Here is a 19,155-nt window from a genome sequence, read left to right as displayed (position 1 = left end):
GCTTTCATACTTGAATAATCATAGACATGACACATCTGTGTGTATTAGTATGTATTGTTCACGTTCAGTGGAGTGTTGAAGCAGTCTTAGTACTGGGTCATGCAGACAACACTTTACGATGTTGCCCCGTGGAGGGTCAGCCAGAGTCCTTGGGGATTGACAAGTTACACAGGAGAATGTCCAGTCCGCAGGCTGATTGCTGTGTCATTGTTGAGCAAACAAAATAGGGCAGTCCATGTCGAGGTCCAAGGTTAGTGTCGCAGAGTGTATCGGGGGACGGTGGAAGGTGTACTGCCAGGGCATGATGCAGAGGGCAGAACCAAACAGAAACAAGCCAAATAGCAGAAATGAGTACTACTGCTTCCTTCTTACCACTAAGGCAGATTCATCCACATCTTCGTCCTCTGACGTTTCATGTGCCACATGTGGGTGGTGGTGTTTGGTCTGCAGCAGTGTGTGACACTGACACATCAGGGGCCGGAGATGTGGATGTGGAAGTAGCAGCAGCATTCATCTGCGCACTGTCTTGTGGCATCATTCCCATGATGAGGATCTGCAGGGCATGGAAGATCCCATCCACAGCTTTCTCGTGTGCAGCCGTGGTAGCCATTCTTTGCGCCCGCATCCGCTCCATGTTCTCCATGAACCTCCTTATGTTTCCAAAATCACGGATGGCCTCGCTGTAGCCACTCTGACTGGACAGTTGTTGTTGTCTCCGAGTCATGACTCCAGCTACGCCACCCATGGATTTTGTGAGGGCATAGGGTGGACTGTGGGTGTCTGTTAGTGTGTGTAAGTGGTCCCTGATGGGACTTAGAGACCCACGCATGGCATCTAGTTTGGCTGCCATGAGGCCGAACCCCACCGCACCTGTTCAGCCAGCTCCTTCTGGCGGTCTAACACACGGCTTTGGAAGGACATGTCTTCTCAGGTGAGGTGCTGGGAGCCAGATGTGGTGGTGGGTGCTTCCTGCTGTGTGGTCTTTGCAGGGGGTGGGCTCACCTTGATGGTGCTGGGCTGCCCTGCTACTGGAGGTGGGGTTTGGAGGTTGTCCGTGAACCATTGGAGTTCGTCTAGGTCAATATCCTCGGGGTTGCCTCCATCATCACTGACGTGATGTAGGGTCTGCTCTGCAGGAGGTGTTGATTGTCCCTCTGCAACGTAAAGGGGAGATGCAGTTTCACAGTGTGTTCCATGTATGTTTACGCATTGGCGAAGTTTACATATGGACTGAATGACAATGTACATTGTGGCTGTTTGTGTGGTGATGCCTTTTTGATGCTGGACAGTGGACATTTGTACTACATCACGGATGTGAGGTTGTACTCGTACATTGTCATCTCACATTTTTTTTCTCTGCTTTTCTGATGCATTTTACCACATGACGCATGGGAATTCCAGGGCTGTCGCTGGTTATTGCTGTATTTTGTATCGCGGTTTGGGACTTCGCGGCTTTTTTCGCGTTCGTGTTTCGCATTTTTTGGGCGTCGCGTTAATTTTACCGCGTCATTTGACGCATTATCGTGAGACTATCGCATGGTACCGCAGTGTTGAGAACACCACATTGACATGGCGTTATTTTAGTGTTCAACATTTTGCGCTCTAGAGTTTCCATCTCATGGGTCTATAGGGAAGGATTCGCCTTTGATTGGGACTTCGGTCTTCTTTACACATTTATACCTCCGATACTAATCCCACGTGTTCTGAGGACAATCAGAGGGGACTGAGCATAGGTCATTCTGGTCTGTTATCCAAGCTTCTATCTCTGACCGTTTGTCCTCCAATTAGAATTTGTATTCAGGGGGAAAGTGTTCAATCCAAATTTACACAAGCTACTCCTTCATACTCAGAGCTTGAGCAGAATCAGCCGAGAGGTTTTGACCTACTATTGGAAGTGGTAGATTTTATACTGGCCACCGCCGTCCTTCCACCAAGCCCATGTACTCAGGCTTGATTGCTCACCTGTTGGGAAGAGAAGCATGTCCACGCTTTACAGGGGGAATTGTCTGATGTTCTTCTGTTTGTGTTGTCTTTGTCCCGGCAGGACACCGTTAGAAATTACTTATCGCCTCTTTCAACCTCTCCTCATTTGCCTGGTCAGCCATAATTTTTCACATTACCTGTTGTGGTGTGTTTCCTGAAAGGGCTTTCATATATGTTTCTCTCTGTTCCCTTGATAATGCGCTCCTGACACCTCAGTCTGCTCTTGACCCTCCTGGTGTGTGGAACTTTTGTGGCGCTCCATAGCTGCACTTTTCAGTATCTTACCTTGAGGATTGTGTTTCTGACTGCGATCACCTTTGTGCATTACCTGAGTGAGTTTCACACCTTGTCGTTCCATCCTTCACAACTGCCTTCCTTCCTGATAAACTGTGTTTTAGTGCACTAACATCCTTTGTTCTGGAAGTTGCGCCACCTTTCCATTTGGAGCAAAACATAACGCTTCTTTGTTTTTTGTTTTGTTTTTTTAGCAGAGTTTTATATAGCGCGAACTTGACCCAAATCCAATCAGGTATCAGAGCGCTTTATATAGCACCAGTTACTTTACATGAGGACACACATTATGTTCTTCCCTCCTCTAAATCCATGTTTGCAGTTGGAGTGGTCACACTGGTTGGACGTAAAGCTTTCCCTTAGTTTCTGTCTTGATAGGTCTACGAGGTACCACATTGATGGTCATCTGTATGCTAGCTTTGCCAATGTGAAGAAAGAAAAAGTGGTCCAGAAACCAATCATATCTAGATGCATTGCTATCTGCATAAAAAGTTGCTGTGTCTTGGGCAAAAAGGATCCTTTCTAGGACCTCCCCGTCCATAACTCCAGAGCAGGGTTGCAGCTAAAGCCTTAACTCTGGATGTTCCTGTTTTAGACATCTGCCAAGCCACCGTATGGGCCTCTGTGCTTACATTCAACTGGCACTATTGTATCGCTTCTAAGTTCATAGGCAGGGTCATTTTGTGCATTCAGTCCTGCAGGACTTCCTGGTGTACGTCCAATGGTCAGACCTACCTTCTTTGAGGGGCCTTGTTGTGCTACTGGTGCAATGGGTGAGGAATCTGCAGGTAGAAGTGATTTTTCAGAAGAATTATTCACCTAACTTCAGTAGGGCTCTTTCTGATGAAGATCTACCTGCAGATTCCTCAAGGCTTTCCCAGTTTCGCTTTCTGATGAGTGGACTTTGGATCTGATAAGGCTACTGGGTTGGGGTCCTCACAGCTCAGCGATGCTTGTGATTGGCCGTGTGTAGGTATATCTGGGCAGAACTGAGTCATGATGAAGGCTGATAGCACCATCTAATAACATACACGAGATGGTGCAAGAGTTTCCAGGTCCAGTCCGGCACTTGAGAATGTTCAGAAGGTGAGGACTCTGCGGCTAAATAGAGCACACACCAGACAGATCGTTACCCAAGGTAAGTAGTAAGTAACTTATATGATTTATTTTGGAGTCATGAACCTGACCGTAGATGCTTCAGACCTGGCCAATGATGGTAAGAGCTGCTTCTTGTTCTCCTTGTAGACGTACATCAACGATATTTCATTGGATGGTTCTGTTTTGGAGACGAACAACGGGATGATAATAGGGGTTTCTCAGGTTCTGCGGATCCAGCGAAACCGCTGTGATGTCAACATGCCCACCACAGTAAAGGTAAGACCCTGGTGCCTCCTGTGGGCTCACCGTGGGTGTAACCTCCTGGGTCTCCTGGGAATCTTGGGGTTTTATTCACATACATTCTCAACGTGCCTGTTTCTTGGGGTCTCTGTGGCAGGCACTAGTACTCTCTCGCCAACAGGTCCTGGGTAGACCCCTGTCTGTCGCTGCCACTCCAGCGTTGTACGGCAGATCTCATTCACAATGGCCGACTGCTGTGAGCCTGTGGCATCCTCTGTGCTTTGCCCTCAGTGTCTTTAATTATGTTGTTGGAGTGCTCCTTTCAGAGTTGCCCATCAAGAATGACTGTAAATGCTTGACCAAAAACTGATGCTTTAAGACAAATAGTGAAGGTTTTAAGTCTTTGTTGCAATAAAAATGGGATTCCTGTGAAGCCTCAATAGGCCAGCGGAGTATTCAGCCGCAGAGGCTGCAGGTAAGAGCTGTGGGAGATTTCAAGAGAGGACCACGAGGGAAAATTAAATAAATAATTAATTTCCCCTTGTGGTCGTCTCTGGAAATCCCCCCTCGCCTGCCCCCACAGCCCCACCGCTCCTCCCTGCAGCGGCTAGAATTATTGGGGACTACCGAGCTTATAGAGCACTCAGAGGTTTATTCAAACCCTGAGGGCCTTATCGGATGCTGAAAAGTTAATGGTGTACCCCGATATCTGCAGAGCTTCCAAGAGATATTTGGGGACCTTTGGGTTTATTGAGCAACCTAGGGAGCCCCCTGGGTTTTTTAGACAACAGAGGGTCATTAGGCACTTAGAAGAGTCAATAGCACTCGGGTTCATGTGGGACCCAGTGAAGTAATAAAATACCTTCAAATGAACTCACTTGAAGTGTATATAGAGAACGCATTGGAAAAGGGGATGTCAAAGTATATTTGGTCGAAAGAGTTTTTATGGGAAACCACTTTTTGATGTGCCATGAAGACTACTGTCCTCAGATCTTTGGCCAACACCCTGACTCAAGGATTCTGGGCTGGAGTTCAAATAATCATTCTTCGACGCCCAAAAGATTGGTCAGGAATGCTAAGTCAAATTTTAAATTAAATATTTTCAACCAATGCCTCTCATATTAAGATGCTACTTGATACAGATGGTACATTTCCAAGAAAATGTTTCTATCAAAGACAATTACCACCGTTGCCTTCCAAAAACAATTCCTGAATCCACTGGGAGGTCTGGTTCACTCTAGGTTTGAGCTCTGGGAGGGGGTTCATGATTGATGTAATATGTTTGCATATGTTGCCACCTTGGGCACAACTACAGGTACTGACTGTGTGTTTATTCCACTAGATGAAGTGTAATAACTGTGCCAGAGGGATTGTGTGTCCTGCTGGAACATTGCTTGAGGTGAGTAGACATCTCAGTAGCTTAAACATTAAATATTGCACAATAGTCTACAAACCTAGCATGGACGAATGGTTGTACTAATGGTGATGTGCTACCACTGATGAGAGGTTTTACTTACAGTAGACGTTTGCTTTGGGAATGTGGAATTATTTGAGGATTCAGGAGTCCATGACTGAAGGAAGAGAGTGTCCAGTGAGAATGATCTCCTAGTCTCTGTGCATTGAGGGTACAGAGTGAGTGCCTCTATAACAGTTACTGTAACATGCCGGGAGGTGCAGCTCAGTGTATGAGGAACACTACACTTACCTTTCTCTTTACCACCACCGCCAGTTCCATGAGGTGTTCCACAGAGTTAAGTGTTTCAGACAAGGAGGTGGATCAGTAATCCGGGAAAGGCTGACTTTTTTACTCCCCAGTTTGGATGAGACAGCACCGGACCTGGGCACATCAGTCATGGATCAGCGACATGTCTGACACCTCAGTCTCGGTAAAGAGGCGTCTGATCCCGCCAGACATGCAGTTGGCAAACCTGCCTTATTGTGGATTCTCTGTTACTGCCCTCGTCTGAATTCTCAGTTGATCCAATGTCATGTTCGTTTTTGAATGTCTCATGCATCTCTGTCTTAGAGCCTGGTTTCAAGAGGCTTGTAATTGTCTGTTTGTGCCCACCCTGTGCAGGGCACGTTCATTCAGTTTCTTAGCATTTTCCTGGTTTCCTCACATTTTTATTTCGCGCACACAAAGGGGCAAAGCAAGCGTGTAGATCTACAGGTGTGTGTGTGTGCGTGTGTATGGGTGTGTGTGGGTGCATGTGTGCGTGTGTGGGTGTAGGTGTGTGTGTGTGTATGAGTTTGTGCATGCATGTGCATGTGTTTGTATGTATGTGTGCGTGTGGGTGTGTGTGTGCGGGTGTGTGTGCGTGTGTGTGCGTGTCTGTGTGTGTGGGTGTGTGTGTCTGTGGTTCTGTTGCGGGTTGTACAGTCTGCTTTAAACAGACATTTGGGCTGTGATTGGTTAAATGGAGGAAATTGGTGGGTTTTGGGGAACCTTGCCATCCAGATCCCACAGGAGCGGTGGACTATTCCACACTTCGCCAAACCCATAGCCAACTTCACACTGTTACTGTGTAGGTTAACGGTACCCTCAGGAAAGGGTGAACTGCACAAGAAAGAGAGAAAAACACTCCAGATAGCATTCATTGCCTAGTCGCACAATGCACAATGCAGGTGCGCTGATATCGAAGAAGGTAGGAAGCCTTTTAGTAGTGCTGTAGCGTCGATCTTAGAAGTTAACTTCTGACACTACACATGAAATGCCCAATAATATTCTCTATTTCCCACGGTCTGTTTTGAAGGTAAACTCAATATTTCTACTGAGCTGTAATGATAAGAACTTTGATGTGTAACTGTGAACAACACGCTAGAATACAATATGTTCTTTGCTAAAGAGAACCACTTTCACTCTAATGGAATAACATTTTGTGGTTCTTCTTACAATCAATATAACTGTTTGATAATTGCAATATTAATATAACACACTTCACCTACACCCTCGATAATCAGATGTTCACTATCTTCATACCATACTTGTCTAACAACAGCATTTTTGTGCCAACCTGATTCCACTGACTACTTTTATGAAAGCATTGATTAAATTGAATTTGAATTCGATTAGATTATCAAATTGTAAAACCTCTGCTGAAAGTAATACATTGCAAGAAAGAATCCCATCTAAATGAATGGCTCCTTGTGGAATGAACAATTCAATGCCATTGTAATCCTAAGAAATGACACCCGGTTAAAACACCAAGGTTTGAAATAGAGTTTGTAACCCTTAGAGATGGCTCTTGGTCAAAATACCAAGGTTTGAGATAGAGTTTGTAATCCTAAGAGATGACTCCTGGTAAAAATACCGAGGTTTGAAATAGAGTTTCCAATCCTAGAAGATGACGCCCGGTTAAAACACCAAGGTTTGAAATAGAGTTTGTAATCCTAAAAGATGACTCCTGGTTAAAACACCGAGGTTTGAAATAGAGTGTGTCATCCTAAAAGATGACTCCCGGTTAAAACACTGAGGTTTGAAATAGAGTTTGTCATCCTAAGAGATGACTCCTGGTCAAAATACCGAGGTTTGATATAGATTGTAGTCCTAAGAGATGACTCCTGGTAAAAATACCGGGGTTTGAAATAGAGTTTGTAATCCTAAGAGATGACTCCTGGTAAAAATACCGGGGTTTGAAATAGAGTTTGTAATCCTAAGAGATGACTCTCAGTTAAAATACCAAGGCTTGAAATATAGTTGGAATCCTAGTTAAAATACCAAGGTTTGAAATAGAGTTTGTAATCCTAAGAGAGGACTCCTGGTCAAAATACCGAGGTTTGAAATAGAGTTTGCAATCCTAGGAGATGACGCCCTGTTAAAACACCAAGGTTTGAAATAGAGTTTGCAATCCTAAGAGATGACTCCTGGCCAAAATACCGAGGTTTGAAATAGATTGTAGTCCTAAGAGATGAATCCTGGTTAAAATACAGAGGTTTGAAATAGAATTTGAAATCCTAAGAGATGACTCCTGGCCAAAATACCGAGGTTTGAAATAGATTGTAGTCCTAAGAGATGAATCCTGGTTAAAATACTGAGGTTTCAAATAGAGTTTGCAATCCTAGGAGATGACGCCCAGTTAAAATACCAAGGTTTGAAATAGAGTCGGAATCCTAAGACATGACTCCTGGTAAAAATACTGAGGTTTGAAATAGAGTTTGCAATCCTAGGAGATGACGCCCAGTTAAAACACCAAGGTTTGAAATAGAGTTTGTAATCCTAAGAGATGACTCCCGGTTAAAATACCGAGGTTTGAAATAGAGTTTGTAATCCTAAACGATGACTCTGTGGAAAGCAAGTGCCAGTCTGTATCCTTTGCAAGCGTGGTGTGAAAATACTTCTCGGATTTCAAGGATGTAGTTTGTTGACTTCTCAGGATAGCAGGTCTAGCTGCAACAACAAGGTATCATGATTGGCTAGTAAGGGTACTGTGAACCATGAGGAACCCATGCTCCAGGCATTCAAGATGGTTGTCATCATCAGCAAGATTGTTGTTTTTTTCTAAAAACTTTATTGGTTTTTAGCATATAGTGTATTACGTAGATCATATACAGACTTCTTTGAATTGGCACTTAATAGTTCAGTGAAATAAACATTTTTAACTGTATAATCACTTCATGGTACTGTAGAAAAGTGCAGGCTGCTGGAAATGATCCATGGTGCATTCGGCAAACACCAGTAAATTCAGTACAGTTGAAAACATTGCAACAAAAGCTGAACTCCCTCCACCCCCACCCTAAACCCAACAAGTGTACCGTCATGTGCGAAACGGAATGCAGTCGTATTATGGGAGTAGTGTCAAGGTATGATCGGGGAGATCGAGGGGGGTAAAAGGCCTCTGATAAGGAGAAAGCTCAGCCGTAGGGAGAGCGTTAGTCCAAGGCTCCCAGTTGGGCTCCGTTATCTGGGAACTGGAGAGGGAACCCCAAATAGGTCCAGCCAGCAGACAGGCCCTCTTTGCAGTGTGTTTCTGTCTAGTCTTCATCGGCTTGGGCCTTGAAGAATTCCAAATGGTCCTCAAATGTCAAAGCAATTCTATCAGCAAGATTTATGAGAGTCCTGTGGATTCTTCTTGCCTTTATTTTGGTGTTTAAGTTGCTCTGACACCCAAGACAGGCAAGTTCAGGACCTTCAGAGTAGTACGTGTGTGGGACCAAAGCTCTTGCACTGCATCCTGACCCCTAAAGGTTTCGGATCAGGTCCCTAGTAAGGGTGGAGTGGACTTTGAGATTTGGGTTTTCCAGGTCGAAGCTCTTCTTGTAGGTAGCTGAAAAAGTCTGTGGATTAGTAGTTAGTATCCTTCAGTCTTATAGCATGGATGTGACATCCAAAAAAGGATCTATTTTGGGGCACACTTTGTCTCTCTAAATGTTTTTCTTTACTGTCAGCTCAAAGTAGGCCGTCAGACCAGGTAATCATTAATGTGACCCCTTTCTATGGCCCTGTTACTTTTAGTACACTGGTGCTTCCCTGTGAGAAAGTGGTTGGTAGTTGAGCTGTATGCCAGATTGATTTATTACCGGGGAGGCTTTTAGCTTCTTTATCATCACCTTTTTTTGGCTCTTCCACAATATCTGTAACGTCTTAGGATTAATTGAGCCTTGATAACAAGACACTCCTAAAATAATAGTATTTTGGGTGGGTTTAATGCAGCTCTAAATAGAACTCATAATTTTTTGGTTTAACATTTTTTATCCGAGATAAATGTGAGATGTCGGTGGCATTCTTCTCGGACCATCTGTTGTGACTCTATGGTTGCCGTCAGAAATTCAGCGCAGGCTCAACGCCTGAAGATGGAAGTTGGATCAAACATTGCTCATTTCAGACTCTAATATTCTAACTCTCCAAGCCTAGACTTAAAATTGTTTACTCATCAATAATGGCAAAGGCAGCCCCTCACTTGTCTGGGAAGGGTTTAAAGCCACAATTCGAGGAGTTCTAATCTCACTAAAGTTGTATCAGCACAAGGGCGAAGCCTCCTAGCTGGAGAGATTGCATTTGTTATTGCGTCAGCTGGATTTAGGCATTTACAGGAGCATTCGCAGACCTCATTAGAGGCTGTGGAACAAGCCAGAGTGACTATCAAAGAAACTGATCTTCAAAGGGAATCATGAGGGGCAGGACCTCTGGAAGGCAAGAGTATGAGGAAGGGCAGAATACTGGGCGCTTTGAGCAGCGTCAGCATGAGAAAGGCTGATCTTAACCCCATTACATCTAATTCATCCTTTGATTAATTAAGTTACCTACAAAAACAGCAGAACCTTAATGCTGTTTTTGAAGTATTTCAAATCTGTTTATGAAGATAACTTGAAATTAATTATGAAAGTGAATGTTTTTAAGCAATCTACGATTGCTCTCTCTTTCACCAGCTGTATTGTCCCAACTGTTAGCCTCCTAGTCAGATATTGGAGTAACAGAGGCGATGCAAGAATTGCCAACAGATACATCCCCGGGGAAGACAGTCTTGGCCCTGAATTATAATTTTATAATCTTTCTGTCAATGAGTTAACTCTACCCTTTAATAAATTATTTAACAAAATATATGGGTAGTAAAAGTCCACCCACTTTTGATAAAAGAGTTTTAATAAGCTTGTTAAAGGTGGAAAACCCCCCATCATAATTTGGTTCCCATTGCTCCATTACTCTGTGAAAAACTAGCTATAAGATTTTGGCTAAAATGATACGAAGCCGTCCACTCTCGGTAGCGTCCCGCCTAAGTCACAAAGATCAGAATGGATTTATACCAGAGAGAAAAGTAACAAACTATGCACACTAGCATCTGGTTACTCCAAGCAGCAGTGATCTTACTTGGTGTTGAGAAGACATTCGACCTTGCGAGCTCACAACCTCCCCTCCAGGCTCGCGAGGTTGGCTGCATCCTTCTATGGGGTCTCCGCCACTAGAGTTACTACCAGTAACTTTAATGCCGCCTTGGTGCAGGCAGAAGGAAGCGCCGTCCCGGCTGCCCTTTTCTCCAGTCCTTTGTGCTCTATTTATTGAACCCTGGAAGCTTTTATTCAGTATCACCCGGTTGAGTGAATGTCTGTGGTCAAGCTTTATGCAGATGACATCACATTATACTTTAAAGCTGATTTAAATACCACGACCGCTGGCTTTGAAGCGGTTAAAAGTCAGATTCATTAGTTAAGACCTCTTCATATGTAGAAGGATATTGAATAACTGTGTCTAAAAGTGAAGTTTTTCTTGTTAATGCTCCCAAAGAAATACTCCCAATAGGTTTGTGCTCTCACCAATATTCACAACATAAATGCGATTTGAGGTTCATATATCCAGAAGGTTGGAGTGCTCCATTTGAGCTGAACTATAGTCATTTAGTCGGTAAGATCAAGAATCTGTTTCAGGGATAGGATAAGTTGCGGCTCTCAGTAGTCAAGATTTCTACACCCCTTTTAATTATTTTGAAAACATGCCTATCCCATGTTGTTACCTAGTGCTTTTTTAAATAAAGTTGACAGGCTCTGTTCTGGTTTCATCTGGGCCAATCCACATCCCAATAAAAGGAGGGTTGGTAATCCAGGGTGCAGGAACACCAGGTCACTTGGAATCAGACACAGCGGTACCCCCGGGGCAGCCGCTCTGCCTCACTCATGATCGGGTCCTGAAACTGTAGGTGCCAAGCACCTTCCTTGTCTCTTTCCACAGGTTGTTCATGTTTGGAGACCCAGGAGGGAAGGGGCTGAGCCGCCTCTCTTCTAAGTGTCCCACAAAAAGCTTCCAGAAGTACATCTTGTGCATAGTGCAATGGGTCTAAATCTGCACCGAGCAAGCGTTCCTGTGTGTCTGGGATGGATAGAGTAAGCAGAGACCCTAGCCAGCGCCCTCCTAACCCACACTGATAGCCTGGGGATGCTGCAACTCTCCCCAGGAGTTCACCAACCTGCTCTACCCAGATGACCCACCTTGGCCCTCTGCTCCCTGTAACCACCCGCTTGCAGCTTGGAGCAGGTGCTTCATGGGTAGGGAAGTCTCTCCGAACCGGTTCAAACCAGGCGGAAAAGGACCCGGTCATTCAAGCTCTATTAGGTATTTATTACTTTGACACAACCAACAACCAGCTGACACATTTGGAGAAATCATGAAAGCTTATTACATATACATCACAATGTGCTGCCAACATAGGTGTATCCGCCTTCATGAAATTTGTTTCACATTGTGGATCATCATCTCAGACCAGCCTGGCTGCTTGACCAACGGCAGGACAGTCTGCGGCTCTTGATAGCAGCGTCAGGGCGCGACATTAAAAAACACACCCAAGCATCTCAAGTCTGTGTCACTGTACACTTCCTTCCCCCTTCCTAGCACCGTCACTGGTGTGCAGGTGCTTGTAGTGGGCTTCACACATCACACTGAGCCATCTGGATACAGGTAAAGAAAGCATCATTTCCAGGACTCCCCTGAGCAGCTTGTCTCCTTCCTGCTCAGCTCCAACTGCCCCTTTCTTAAAACACAACATCTCCAGTACTCCATGTACACATCCTTCGCAGAGCACTGGCTCAGCGTGCATCACATGGGCCAACCTTGGAAATGTTTAAAACATTGCAGTGCCTTTGAGCATAAGTCATGGTATCCTCAGCCCCCCGCATCAGACATGTACCGAAGGGGCCCAGATATCTTAGGTCGGAATCTGACTAGCATCAGGATCAATACTCCTGGCAATGCGCCACATCTTTTAACCAACAATTCACTCGTGGGAGAGGGGGTGGTATAGGGGGTAACCCCCGGTCAATCAATCAATCAGGGGATTGTTTTTTTAAATTTATATTTATTTTATTTTTGGAGTTTTATATAGCGCTTACAAGACCCGAAGGGTATCAGAGCGCTTTACAGCAGCATAACATGAATAGAAACAAAGACATTAGAGCAGCATAACATGAGTAGAAACATGGACAACAGAGATCGTCGACTAGTATCTAGAGTACTGGAGGTCACAAAGATCGAGGTCATTGGCCAGATGCAAAGAGATGACGGTTGAGGAGAAGTTCTTTTAGTTGCCTCTTGAAGATCGTGAAGGAGGGATTAGTCCTGATGTGGGTAGGGAGAGAGTTCCAGATTTTTGGGGCATTCCCAGAGAAAGAGCGGGAGAGGGCTTTTTGTTTGTCTTTTTGGGGGGATTAAGAGGAGCGAGTTGGAGCTTCTTAGGTTTCTAGATTGACCTGCTTTTGTGAGTTTGACTAAGAGGTAGTCCGGTTTGCCTGTGTGTAGAGCTTTATGGGTGAGACAGGCAGTTTTCGATGGGTGGCCATTTTAGGTCCTGTAATGCAGGGGTAATGTGGTCGAATTTCTTGTTCCAGTGACCATTCTTGCAGCTGCGTTTAGGGTGGATCTCATGGGGGCCATGTGTGTTTTAGATGTCCGAGTTAGTGTGGCATTCCCATAGTCCAGTCTGGAGAGAACTAGAGATTGGGTTGCGATTTTTAGGTCATTGGGGGGTATGAAAGGTTTCATTTTGTTGAGGAGTCTTAGGTTGTAGAGGGCGCCTTTTGCTGTGGAGTTAATGTGGGAGCTCATGTTGAGACTTGAGTCTAGAGAGATCCCTAGGGATTTGGCTGAGATTGCTGGAGTAAGTTTACAGTTTAGAGAGTCAGGTTGTTTATCTATTCTTGGATTTGGGGGGGATTGTTCATGATTGGAGAAGACAAGGATTTCGTTTTTTTCTTGGTTGAGTTTGAGGTGGTTGAGTGTTAGCCAATTTTCTACTTTTGATAGTGTGGAGTTGAGTCGGAGGATGTCATTGAGGGAGGAGATCTCGAGGTATAGCTGGGTGTCGTTAGCATAGAGGTGATAGTCGATGCTTGCTTGTTGCAGATCTGCTTAGCCGAAGAACCAGTTCTTGAGGGTCTTCCTGAAGGTGTTCAGGGAGGGGGCGCACCTGATGTCTGCCGGTAGCTCGTTCCAGGTCTTGGCTGCAATGTGGGAGAAGGATCTTCCGCCTGCTCTGGCTCTGTGGATGCACGGGGTTAAGGCCAGCGCGAGGTTGGCGGATCGGAGGTTTCTTTTGGGGGGTATGTGGAAGTTGATTCTGTTGTTGAGGTATTTTGGGCCGCTGCTGTGTAGGCATTTGTAGGCGGGGGTGAGGATCTTGAAGGTGAATCTTTTCTCCACGGGGAGCCAGTGGAGTCTACGTAGGTGTTGGCTGGTGTGTTCATGTCTGGGGAGGCCTAGGACTAGTCAGGCGGCATCGTTCTGTATTGTCTGTAGTCTGTGGAGTTGGGATTTGTTGATGCCGGCATAGAGGGCATTTCCATAGTCCAGTCTGCTGGTAATGAGTGCGTGGGTGACCGTCTTTCTTGAATCAGGGGGGATCTATTTGAAAGTCTTGCGGAGGATGCAGAGTGTGTTGAAGCAGCTGGAGATGACGGCGTTGACCTGTTGGTTCATGGTGAGTGATGCATCAAGTACGATGCTGAGGATTTTGGTGTGGTGTTTTGGGGTTGGTGGGCTTCCGAGGGCGGTTGGCCACCAGGTGTTGGTGGGGTCTTTGGTGAGGGAGAGACTAAGCTGGGTGTCGTCGGCGTAGGATACGATGTTGAGGCTGTGTTGTCAGACGATGGGCGCGAGGGGGGCCATCTAGATGTTGAAGAGGGTCGGGCTCAGAGATAAGCCCTGTGGGACTCCGCAGTTGATTTTCATGGGATCGGAGAGGAAGGGTGGCAGTCTGACCCTTTGGCTTTTTCCAGTGAGGAATGATCGGATCCAGTCCAGGGCTGCTCCTTGTATGCCGGCATCTTGTAGTCATGCGACTAGTGTGCGGTGGGAGACGGTGTTGGAGGCTGCCAATAGGTCGAGTAGGATGAGGGCTGCAGAGTGGCCTTGGTCCAAGAGGGTGCGGATGTTGTCTGTGGCGGCAAGTAGGGCGGTCTTAGTGCTGTGGTTCCTTCGGAATCTGGATTGGGACGGTCAAGGATGGCGTTCTCTTTGATGAACCGTGTTAGTTCCCTGTTGACTGTTTTCTCTGCAACTTTGGCTGCGAAGGGGAGGAGTGAGATGGGCCGGTAGTATTTGAGATTAGTGGGGTCTGCTGTGGGCTTCTTCAGCAGGGGCCTGATTTCGGCGCGTTTCCAGTCATCTGGGAAGGTGCCTGTTTTGAAGGTGGTGTTGATGGCTCGTTGTAGTTCGGGTGCGATGGCCGCCTCGGCTCTATGGTAGATGTGAGGTGGGCAGGGGTCGGTGGAGGCCCTTGAGTGGATGCCTTTCATGGTAGAGGCGGTGTCTTCAGTCGTGATGGGTGTCCAGTTGTCGATGGTGGGATGGCTGGTGTCTCTGTGGGGCGGGTGTCAGGCTGGGGTATCTGGTGGGTGGTCGATGAAGTTGTCTTAGAGGTTCTTGATTTTGAGGTGGATGTAGGCTCCAAGTTTGTCGCAGAGGTCCTGTGATGGGGCGACGTCTGTGGCTTCGCTGCGTGGGTTGGTGAATTCCTGAATGACACTGAAGAGTTCTTTGGAGTTAGTTGAGTTGGCGAGGATTTTGTTGTGGATAAAATTCCTCTTGGTGGTTCTGATTTGGTTGTGGTAGTTCGTCATGGCGTCCTTGTAGGTGGAGTAGTTTTAGGTTGTCTTGGTGTTTCTCCAGTTCTTCTCCAGGCACCTGCAGGTGCTCCTGGCTTCCTGGAGATCGGTGGTGTAACAGGCGGCTTTCCTGGGGCGCTGTTTGCCAGGGTTGCATAGCGGGCGACCTCGTATGCGCAGTTGGAGATCCAGGTGTGGAGTCCTTTAGCTGCGCTGTTAGCGTCGGGTGCCCAGGTGTGGTTGCCTCGGGCGAGGGTGGAGTTAAGTTGATCCTCAGTAACCTTGCTCAAGTTCCTCCGTGGTGGGCACGGGGCAGGTTTGGGTGCTTTGGGTTTGTCGATGGTGAAGTGTACGCAGTGGTGGTCACTCCTTGGTGGTCTTGTTGTGTGGCTGAAGTGTACATTGTTTCCTGCGGGGAAGATGGGGTCAAGGGTGTGGCCTGCTCTGTGGGTTGGTGAGGTGACGAGTTGTTTGAGTCCGATTTTGGCAAGGTTGTCTAGGAGGGTGGTGGAGTGGTGGTCGTTGGGGTTTTCGAGATAGAAGTTCAGGTCTCCAATGAGTATGTAGCTCAGTGAGGCGATGGCGTGAGGTGCGATGAAGTCGATGATGGTGGTGGCAAAGAGTGTCCGGGGTCCGGGTGGCCTGTAGACCCCTCCGTTGAACTGAATCAACATATTCAGTTATTTTTTCTAGAGTCGTGCAGTGGTTGACCGATACACTGTGGAATCATATCCAAACATTACTTGTGGGAGGTCTTTGGTAGAGTAGCTTGGCCTTCTGTCGTTATCCAACAGTTCAGTGAGGTAGGAACTGCTTCAGTTTTTCTTGAGCAGGGAAGGCAAGGTTTTTCCCGTTTTGTCTCCCTTTCTCTATCTTCTAGCTGTGACCTCTTTAGGTTTCCTTCTCAACCTTTTCATTATATGCGGAAAGTGTATTACAAAGTTGGGCCAGGAGTTGGGCCTCACCAGAAGCAAAATATCAGGTTTCGGTCACCTGTGGCTCCTCCTCTAGTTTACCTAAAGGTTCCTTCAGGTGTCGTGGACTCCAATTTGTTTTTAGGTTGATGCCCCTCGAATGTAAGCCTTTAATGTATCCCACAGCATGCTAGGGGATGCAACAGAGTTCTCACTAAAGTCAAACAATCTACAATATCAGATTTGATTTCAGATTTATAATCTGGCCTCTAAGAGTTTTGCGGGGCAGTCTCCATGTGAATGCGCGGTCATCTGCATCAGTTAATACCATTAACGACACTATAGGTGCACGGTCTGAAACCATCCACGCATCCGGTCCATTCACCAACATCCCTAGTGACAAGCCAATAACCAGCACACGACTAAGTGTTACTCAGGGTAGTGATGCATGTGCCCTCAGTGGCCTCGGGGTGTCTCCTCCTGCGCCAAATGTCAATCAATCCATAATGAGACAAAAGGGATTGCGGTTGTGAAGCCAGTCATAGGCGGGGCCTCCGTTCAGAATGGGGTTATCCAGGTTCAACACAACATTGAAGTCCACCCACCCCCTATAGCTGTCAAGGGTATCAAGCTAAGGATTTTGTGCCAAATAATTAGGAACAAGTCAGGGTAATTGATGTGAGGGCCATACACGCACGTATTACCCACCAGAAAGTGATGAAATGTTATATCTCCCTTCCTTGTTGCCTGTGGCAGCGAGGGTACCCCCTTCCCCTCCTTTTCTACTCACTATTGCCACTCCTCTCACAAAGGCCTTACCCGTCCACCCTGTTTGTAGCCTGGTGTTAAGGTATTATGTAAGGTGCAGCTCCTGAAGTAACTCTATGTTTATAATATGTTTCCTAAGGTACTAAACTCCCCGTCTGACCTTACGTGGGTCATTCATGCCTCGGATGTTCCATGACATCGAGGTGACTCCCATCACCTCTTGGTTTCCAGTAATGACTCCCAGTTATCCCAGCACAAGTCGAGGCAGCGGCCATGCAGCCATATCAGTCCCACAGCTAGAATCATCAGGCAGACATGTAAAAAGGGTCTCCAATGTGTCACGTCACCACCTCCAACCCACTGGGTAAAGTGTTCATCCCCCCAACCCTACATGCAAAACAGATCTATAAACAAGTAGGCAAAACACAAAGAGAAGGGCCAGGGGAGGTTTGAAGACCGTCAGGTGTCGTTTCCCCAATATAGCGCTATAAAGCACGACAGAACCCCTGGGTCGATAGTCGATACTGAAATGGAGGAAGTAAGAGAAGGAGAAAGCAAGGTAAGGACCTCGCTCGGATGGAGTATTCTTTTTAAAGGATGAGTGCCTTCACCCAGCGTAGCTGGCAGGCTTCACCATCGGAAACCTCCTCACACCGTGATGCCTAGTCACAGTACGGGCTACAACCCCCTCACTGGGGGGGACGAGCTCTGCTAGTTTATTCTCTTCTGGCCTCAACACCCTGTGCTCTTATAGGATATTTACTATACCTCCCCAATAAATCTTCAGGGCACCTCCCTCTCAGTGAGGGGTTTGCAGTCCGTACTGTGAGTAGGCATCACGGTGTGAGGAGGTTCCCAATGATGAGGGATGCCACATACAGTGGGTGAGGAAAATCGTCCTTTAAAAGGAATACTCCTTGCTAAACGTAGACCTCAAGATCTTTTACGAGCATTTTGGCGCACAGACTGGTGCCCCACATGCAGGGGCTGATGGACCCCGACCAATCGGGCTTTATCCCGTGATGCAAGTGCAGTGATGGGATCCGTCGGATGTGCCATTTACTGGACAAGACCCAACATATTCAGACGCCTACGGTCCTTCTTTCGGTCAATGCTGAAAAGGCTTTCGACCGAATACATTGGCTGTACTTACGACAGAAGCTATGCAAATTTGGGGCCGGTGACTGCTTCTTACAGTGGGTGGGCTGCATATATGCGAACCCCCAGGCGCGGATTAGAGTGAATGCCGCTGCCCGCGTCCCACGCAGTGGGACATCAGCAGGGCAGCTTTCTAGTGGCCGCCCGTCGCAGCCTTCCCCCCCCTTGTTCCGCCTCGTGAGCGAGGCCGCGCCTAGGGTGGGGAGCGCCCAATGAGTGTGCCGGTGGGAGGCGGGCCGTCAGGGGGGCGAGGCTAGCCCCCCCTACTTAGGCGTCCCTCTCTCTCATTTCCTCCTCTGCTTCCTGCGCGCCGCTCCTGCCTGGACACGCGTATTGCCCGTCTGCACCACGCTACTACGATCGGAGCACCCCCCCCCAACGTCGTCGTGTTCTCCGGCATTCCATCTACTTTAGGTGAGTCTTGCCAACCTCTCCCACCCCGGCCCTGTCCCTGGGCATGACCAGGTGGACGGGGCCCTGTGGCCTGGATGGCCATGGGTGTGGGGGGCGCAAGCCATACCCGCGTCCCTGCGGGGCGATTCGGGTGGTGCTGGGGGGGTCACCATCGTGGTGCGACTGCGGGGTGGCAGGATAGCGGGGAGGTCCATTGTCGGATCGGGCGGCTGGTTGCGAACGGGAGAGGAGTCAGCCTAAGGGCTAGGCCGGCCGTCCTCGAACCTGGGGGAACTGAGTACGAGTCCCACCAACGACGCTAAACACCCTGTGATTCCGGGCAAATCACCATGCCTTACCCAGCCTGTCGCAGCGGCCATGCTGCTTCCGGTTTGCTCCTTCCCGCGCGAGATTGATCGTAGCTAATGAGGCTCGGCCGCTGAGCTTGCAGAGCGGATACTGTTGACTGCGGCCTAGAGGGGGCCTGCTCTGGGGTTGCGCGTCGGCGAGTGCAGGTTCGAGTCTGATGCGTGCTCAGCAGACTGTGATACCAAAAATGAATATGTGCTTGAGTAATGAACTGAACTGGTGCTTACCTGACGCGTCTCGCCGGACACGCTGCGGTCGCTGCCCCTCGGGTGTCTCGCGTCCACCAGCGGTTGCGGTTAAGCACTCCCCCCCCCCCCCCGCTTGATCTGCGGTGTTTGCAGCGCACTCCTTCGGGCTGCATGTTCCCGGGCAGGGGTGTCGTCGGCATGCGCGGTGAGTTTTGGGGGCAGGGAAGTTC

At 47.6% G+C, this 19,155-nt stretch overlaps 1 protein-coding gene across 1 annotated transcript in view; it reads left to right on the top strand.

Moving 5' to 3' along the window:
* Positions 1-19,155, top strand: part of STAB1 (stabilin 1) — a 1,212,756-nt gene that overhangs the window by 629,971 nt on the left and 563,630 nt on the right. The window contains exons 36-37 of the mRNA XM_085624210.1: positions 3,520-3,648; positions 4,955-5,011. Coding sequence (XP_085480336.1) covers positions 3,520-3,648; positions 4,955-5,011 — 186 coding nt within the window. The remainder of the gene's footprint in view (positions 1-3,519; positions 3,649-4,954; positions 5,012-19,155) is intronic.

Source organism: Triturus cristatus, chromosome 9 (genome assembly GCF_964204655.1).
Source record: "Triturus cristatus chromosome 9, aTriCri1.1, whole genome shotgun sequence".
NCBI classification, from domain to species: domain Eukaryota; kingdom Metazoa; phylum Chordata; class Amphibia; order Caudata; family Salamandridae; genus Triturus; species Triturus cristatus.
Note: the sequence above shows the minus strand (reverse complement) of the source record. Positions and strands in the feature narration are given on the sequence as shown.